Genomic DNA, 8,087 nt, shown 5'->3' with positions numbered 1-8,087 from the left:
ATAATATATATTATATTATATCATTATATCAGCTAATATATATATATTAAATATATAATATTTATATAAATATAACCGTTTAATTATATAATTATATATGTAATAATGTTCATAACTGGGTTCATATAATGAACTTAGTAAGGTATAATTATTATAATAGTTAATAAAATATAAGTATATTTATATGATCATACCGGCTCATATAATGAGCCGGTAAAGGTAAGATAAACACATATAGTTATATTATAATTATATATAAGTAATTCCTATCAATCATATATATATAAAGTAGGATATAGCTATGAATATATAAATAGTATTATATATTATATATTTATATTATTAATATATTATAATAGAATTAGTCTAAATATTAACTTACATCAGCTTATTATAATGAACAAGTAATAAAATGTAAATGTTATATATAAAAAAAGTATATGTTATGAAATTAGAGATTGAACGGCAGGAGTGTTGAATGAATGATTTGCAGGAGGACTTTGAAGAACAAAGTCTAATGAAGCAGCTCTATGGCTATTAACACGTAATAAATTACTTTCACTATATGATACTTCACAACCATTATATTGATTAATAACACGATTACTTACTAATTGATCATATACAATGTATAAAAATCAGAATAAAGATACAATAGCTGATGTTGAACCAATACTTGATACGGCATTTCAACCATAGAAACTATCAGGGTAATCAGGAATACGACGAGGCATACCATTCATACCTAATCAATGATGTGGTAAGAATACAGCATTAACACTTAAGAATAATAATCAGAAATGAGCAATAGCCATACGTGAATTATACATTAATCCAGTAATACGAGGACTTCAATGATAGAATCCAGCTAATAATGAGAATAAAGCACCCATTGATAATACATAATGGAAATGACCAATTACATAATAAGTCTATTTAACCTTAGTTACCTAAAGGATCGGACTATAACTTATCTACTTAGTGAAATTTAATTCTCTTTTCAATTATCACATTTAGTCTCTACAGAATCTACTAATATTATAAATTATTATAATACTTTGGTTTCCACGGTATTACCTTAATTATATTTTTAACCCAACCCCACTTTGTGCGGTTAATCAATTATGATTTAATATGTTTAATAATTATAATATATTAAATTATTTTGATATAATATATTATAAATTAGGGTTTATTTATTTTTTTGATGTATATTTAGATGTAGCTAAGGTTTTACCGTTAGCTATATAATTATTAAACATTTGTAATTATTAACCGAATGATTATAATTATCATTCATAGTGATATGAACTACAAAACACTTATAATAAAACATGTTTAAATTTAAGAAATGATGTATACTTATGACCTAATAATGGATATTTATCACATTGTTTAATTACAATTAATAAAGTAGACTTATTATATGTTTCTAATAATAAATTAGAACCTTTAATATTATGAATTTTAGTTTTAATATTTAATTTAACTTTAATAGCTTCTATTAAATTTATATCATTATTATGATTAATACTAAAGGAATGATTACCATTTTTATTTAAATTGAAATATCCTTTAGTTTCAATAAAACCACTTAATCATTCATTAAAATAATTATTAGATTCTTCATTATTAAAAGTATTATTATTATTATTATAAGTTACTATATTCATGTTATATTTATTATTCCTATTAGCTAAATATCATTTGATATCATTACGTTTAAGACATTCTAACATGAATTTAAGTTGTATTTGTTTATTAAATGTTAATGGAGGATATTTTATTAATACTTTTAAATAATATAATAATTTAGATTTATCATTAATAATTCAAATTACATATTTATTATTATTAGTTATTATAACAGTACCTCCTATAATATTACTAATATATTTAAGTATATAATAATTTTCTATAACATTATTAAGTTCAATAATTAATCTATATTGAAGAGATTTATTATTTAGATGGTTAACTTGAATATTTCCACTACCATCTAATAAACCTACTCAAAACTTTTTAATATAATCAGTAGTATGATTTTTTAATTTATAATGTTTTAATTTATCATGGAATGCTACATCTAAACTAGCATTTGATAATACTACACCAGTTAATCCACCTACAGTGAATAAGAATAAGAATGCTAATGTATAATGCATAGGTACACTCATACGTACGGATCCACCGTACATAGTTCCACAAGGTTCAGCCCTTCGATCATTTCAGATCACAGTTAGGCTTATATGTATCATATAGATTATATATACTATTTAATTAATTTTTCATATTATATATGAACTATAACTTAGTTATGTAAGTATAGTATGAATTAATATAATAATATATATAGTAGTTGTCTATACTTATTAAGAGAAATTCCTCTTAAACCATTACTGGTAACTTTGGATTATTCCTTAGGCACTCATAACATTATATACTTAAGTATATATTTTATATATATATTAAACTTAATACTACCTCTTTCTTAAAGATTGAATACTTAATTTTATTATAAATAAGTTTAAGTAGAGTAATGATATATCATTAGATATAATGTCTTAGATGTACCTGGGGCGTCTAATCTCTACGCTTTTACACATTAGTTTCCTGAACATGATTTAGTTCGACGATTACCCTATAGACATTGCACTATAATCTCACAAAATAATTATTTTGTGGTGAAGTTTTTGTACTTATAGGGCTTCCCTCGAGTTTGCCCCTTATTTTAAGGACTAATTACTATCATATATTATATAATAAAATAATAACATTAATAATATATATTAATTATCTCAATTAAAATTTAAATCAAATTTATATCTCATATTAGGTAAAATATATTTTTTAATATGAGGATATAATTTTCTTACAGAGTCTACTTTAATATAAATAACATGAGCATCTCTACTTTTATGTAAAGAACACTTAATATCAAATTTAATGTAAAATACATTCATTAATAAAATTAACTCTGGTACAGTAAAACATTGTAAATTTAATGTAATACCTTTATTTGTATAAGCACCATCACCTATAATTATATGAGCAATACTTGCATAATTAATATGATCATAAATATCATTAGGAATTGTTTTAACTCTTCCTACATAAAATTTTTGTCTTATAATACTAAAACAAGGTAATGCTCTAGTATAAATATTTAAACCATAAAATTTTTTACCTTTAAAAGTTGATGTAATATTTTTAGGATAAGAAGGTGAATAAGGAGCTAATAAATTACCAACAAATAATAAATATTCAGCATGATCTATAGATTGTTTTAATCTAAATCTACAATTATTCTGTAAAATATTATTTTTAGCTTTTAAACCATTACGATCTTTTCTTGTTGAAATATTAGTTGCATTCATATTTTTATTAGATGCATAAGCTAAAGTACCATCTGATAAAAGAATACCAACAAGAATATAATATAAATCATTAGGAATATTATACATATATCTTAAAATATCAGTTAAATCAGGTTTATTAATAGATGATTCCATATTATAATTAGAATATAATACTAATTCTTTACATGTATCATTAACTTTAATAACATGTCTATTAGCTCTTGGAAAAATATCATATAAATTATCAATATGCATTTCTGGCATAATTAATTTTTGATTATCAATAAATATTCTGTTATTAGTACTATAACTACGTTTAGTAATAATTAAGTTATTATTAGTAATTAGAACCTTGTTATTTAAGACCTTTGAGTTCTTACTGAAGGAACGCCACAGTCATGAGAATACCTTAATACCTGTAGGCACAGCAATAATCATAGTTGCACTTGTGAAATAAGCTCGTGTCAATTAAAAATATATATAGATATTATAATAAATATAATATATTATTCTTAAATAATATTTAAGTGATACTTTGATCATAAATTTAACTAATGTTGCATAAGTTAATTATATATATTTTAATCGGACTGTATCTTTATCCTATATTAAAAATTGATGTAAATTACTATATAATATTATATATATATAGGATATTTGGCGCACTAGTCTCTGAGGTTCTGTTTAATGACTCTAATATCATTTAAACCTTTAATTGTTAAATGTTTACCTTCTTGAATATATAAATATACTTTACGTCATTTAATATAATGATTATATTTACTATTATGTAAACAAGGAAATACATCAAAATAATTAATAACGTTATATGCTGATTTAAAATTAGTAGATGAATATTGATAAATTTCTTTATCAGTATCTTTATTTAAAATACAAATATTACCACCTAATGCATTTATAATTGGATATAATAAATCAGGATATTTTTGTTTAATTCTTATATGTAATTTAACATTATAACCTAATTTATGTGTTTTTGATTTACTAATATCAATACCAAATGAACCATCAGCATCAATAAATCCTGTTATTCAAGGATTACTTAATAAATTAAATTTAGCTAATGGTTTAAGTGGTAAATTATATCTTTCAGCATAATTATGTTTAATTAATTGATTATGTTTATATTGACCTATTAATTTACCATTAATTAATTCATATACACGCTTTCTAGATTCTTTAGTAGTAAATATTAATCTAATAGCTATATCAGTATGTGAATAAGGTTTAACTTGTCCATAACCAATTATTTTTTTAAGATAATAAGCATTTTTAATATCTTTAATATCAATTGAAATTGATATTTCTTTAACACCAATATATCCATCACCTTCTATTAAACCAGCTAAATAATAACCTAATATTTCTTCATCTTTTATATTATATGAAGAAGCATTAGAATAAGTTCCACCAGGTCTATTATATTTATTTAAATGTTCAGAAATTAAAGGTAAACCTTTAATAAAATATAAAAATAAATTTATATAATATTTTAATAGATTATTTAAATAAGAATATATTAATGTATAATATATTAATAAACATATAATAATTAAGGTAACATTACCTGCTGATTGTTCATTGAATAAATAAATTATTACTGAGTTAAGGATTTTTCCGAATACCATTCATATAGTATATAATAATAATAAACTATATGTTATAATTTTTATAGGTAAGTGGACCTTAATCTTTAATGAAGGTTCCAGCATACAGCCAAATAATAATAATAATGTTACCATTATTAACGACACCACTATATTTAGTGTATCAACATCTAAACCTACAACATACATATGATGTGCATATACAATGAATCCTAAGAAACCAATTGCACTCATAGCATAAATCATACTTTCACTACCAAAAACAGGTTTACCTGTTTCAGTTGATACAACATGTGAAATAATACCAAAACCTGGTAAGATAATAATATAACAATAATTTTTGTTAATATAGCCCACCAATACCCTCCTCAAATCCTAATAATATTATTTTTGAAGTATATATATTAATCAGGGGATTAAAGGTGGATTAAATAGGCTACTAATAATATATATTAGTATTATAGATTTTATAATAATTAACTAGAGTTTATAACTCTACAAGAACTTGATTATATTCTTGATAGGACTATATCTTATACTATAAATGTAATTTATTTATATTTCATTTTTTCTTTTAAAGCTACAATTTTAGTTATACCTTCAGAAGTTAAATGATCCCTTGATTGAACAATTAGATAAGCTTTTCTAATATATAAATAATTTCTATATTTATATGATAACATATGATATTTATCTAAATAATTAATAACATTTTTTATCATATTAAAAGCTGTTGTTTCAAAATAATAAGTAATAATATCTTCATTATTAATATTTTTATGCACTCTTGTACCAATATAACAACCTTTAATACTATTATTACCTGGTAAATCTATATTAGCAATAAATAATCTAATATCTTCTAATAATTTAGGATCTTTTTGACTAATTTGTAATTTAAGTCGACATTCAATTTTTGAATTTCGATTTACTAATTTAATTTGAAATCCTCCATCAGCATCAATAAATCCAACTAATCAATAATTATTAAAATCTATTGATGTGTCATAAGTAAACTCATTATTATTTTCATAAAAAGTTTTACAAATTTTAGTTGGTATATTACGTACTAATGTATTAATTAATAAGTTATTAATTACTTGATTATATTTAGATTCTAATCTTAACTTACCATTAATTAAACTTAATACTTTTATTAAACCTTCACTATGAGTAATATTATATGTTAAAGCTTGTTTATCTTTAATTTTTAAAATTGACCCGTATCCAATTTGACTTTTAAGTCAATATGCAGCTGGAGCATCATTAATATGATAAGTAATTTTAATAATTCCTTTACCAATATTACCATCACCATCAATAAGACCAGCTAAATAATAACCTAAATCATTATCATTTATTGGTTTAGTATGTTTAGGTACATGATTTGATACTAAATTATTATTAATTAATGTACTTAAATAACGTTTTGTTATTATATTATATTTAATTGAAGGTGTATAAATTACATTTATAGTATCATTGCGTAAAGTCTCTGAGGTTTCTACTACGTTAAACACATTATGTTTACATTTGGTTACCTGCTGATTGACTCATACATATAATATTGTTACTATGTTCATAATTATTAATAATAAATTGAAAGGAGTAATTATATGTTTTATAGTTATTCCAGCATATAGCAATGTTATGAAGCTTATATTCGGTAAAACCGGCATCTCTTGTACTTCAGGATGTGGTAGCATGTTTAACTAAACATCTACCGGACTATATATTCATCCTTAATAAAATAAGCTATTAAAATAAAAATATAAATATATATAAATATATTTAACTTCATTTAATAATAAATGATTTTCAAGTATTATATAATATACTACCTTTAGGTGCATTATAAGCTTGTAAATTAACTAAATGATAAAATTCAGGAATTAATAATAATTTATTAGACTTAATAGTCATAGAAGAATTATATTTAACATATTGATTATATCAAATTTCATTAATTTCTTTACCATTTATATTTCATTTATAATAACCATTATTACCTTTATCATAATATAAATTACCACCAAAATTATCAAAATATGGTTGTAAATTATATAATAAATTATTAGTAATGGTAATATTTAATTCAGGTATATTATTATTTATAGAATAATTAATTGTACCATTAGCATCAAAATAACCTATAAATCAACCATTATCCTTAGTTAAAAGTTTAGGTATAATAATTGATATATTTAATAAACTACATACATTATGCAATTGTTTTAATCGAGATCCTAATCTAATGTTACCATTAATATCATTAATTAAAGTTATAATACCTTTAATATCATGTAATCTATAACGTATAGAATATGAACCTGATTTAACTTTAATTGAACCTCCATACTTATTTTTAATAAGTATTAAAGTTTTATTATCAACTAATGGTATAATAATATCTAATGTAATATTATTTGATTTTGACACTAATAAATTACCATTAGCATCAATAATACCTGCTAATCATTCATTAAAATATTTATTTTTATTATTTATTAAGGATGTTGTGCGTATAGTCTCTGAGGTTCCTACTTTGTAAGACATATATCGTCTACATTTGGTTACCTGCTGATTGATCATATTTCCTGATAGTATTGTCACTTTATAAACTTTATTATTATTAATATTATTATATTTTATTAATAAATTATAAAGATTTACTATATTAGTAACTAAAAGGATAGTATATAATATACAGATGTTCCAGCATATAGCACAATTACGACTATAATTTACATTATAGTTAGGCCATCCTTGACCAAAGAATCAGAATAAATGTTGGTATAACACAGGATCACCTCCACCAGCTACTTCATAAAAGGCTGTGTTGAAGTTACGATCCATTAATAATAATGTAATACCTACAGATAATACTGGTAATGATAATAATAATAATACAGCTGTAATAATAATTGATCATACAAATAATGGTAAATCTAACATACGCATACCTAAAGTACGCATATTTAATGCTGTTACAATAAAGTTAATTGCACCAGCTAAAGATGATACTGTTGTTAAATGTAGAGCAAAAATAGCCATATCTACTGATGGACCACTATGACTTTGAATAGCACTTAATGGTGGG

At 22.3% G+C, this 8,087-nt stretch overlaps 2 protein-coding genes across 2 annotated transcripts; both read right to left on the bottom strand.

Annotated features, from left to right (window-relative positions):
* Window positions 1-2,798: 2,798 nt before the first annotated feature.
* BABINDRAFT_42624 (LAGLIDADG endonuclease) lies at window positions 2,799-3,614 on the bottom strand (the record flags this gene model as incomplete). Its single annotated transcript, XM_019132083.1, has 1 exon — window positions 2,799-3,614. One exon carries the CDS (start codon window positions 3,612-3,614, stop codon window positions 2,799-2,801), a length of 816 nt encoding a protein of 271 aa, XP_018982239.1.
* A 797-nt stretch (window positions 3,615-4,411) lies between these two features.
* Window positions 4,412-6,910, bottom strand: BABINDRAFT_169586 (uncharacterized protein; the record flags this gene model as incomplete). The annotated part of the gene is made up of 7 exons (XM_019130673.1): window positions 4,412-4,836; window positions 5,120-5,136; window positions 5,175-5,298; window positions 5,811-5,960; window positions 6,120-6,149; window positions 6,297-6,380; window positions 6,829-6,910. 7 exons carry the CDS (start codon window positions 6,908-6,910, stop codon window positions 4,412-4,414), a joined length of 912 nt encoding a protein of 303 aa, XP_018982238.1.
* Between the last annotated feature and the right edge of the window lie 1,177 nt (window positions 6,911-8,087).

The sequence above is a fragment of the Babjeviella inositovora genome, assembly GCF_001661335.1.
Source record: "Babjeviella inositovora NRRL Y-12698 unplaced genomic scaffold BABINscaffold_23, whole genome shotgun sequence".
Lineage (NCBI taxonomy): Eukaryota > Fungi > Ascomycota > Pichiomycetes > Serinales > Babjeviella > Babjeviella inositovora.
This window is presented reverse-complemented; position numbering and strand designations above follow the sequence as displayed.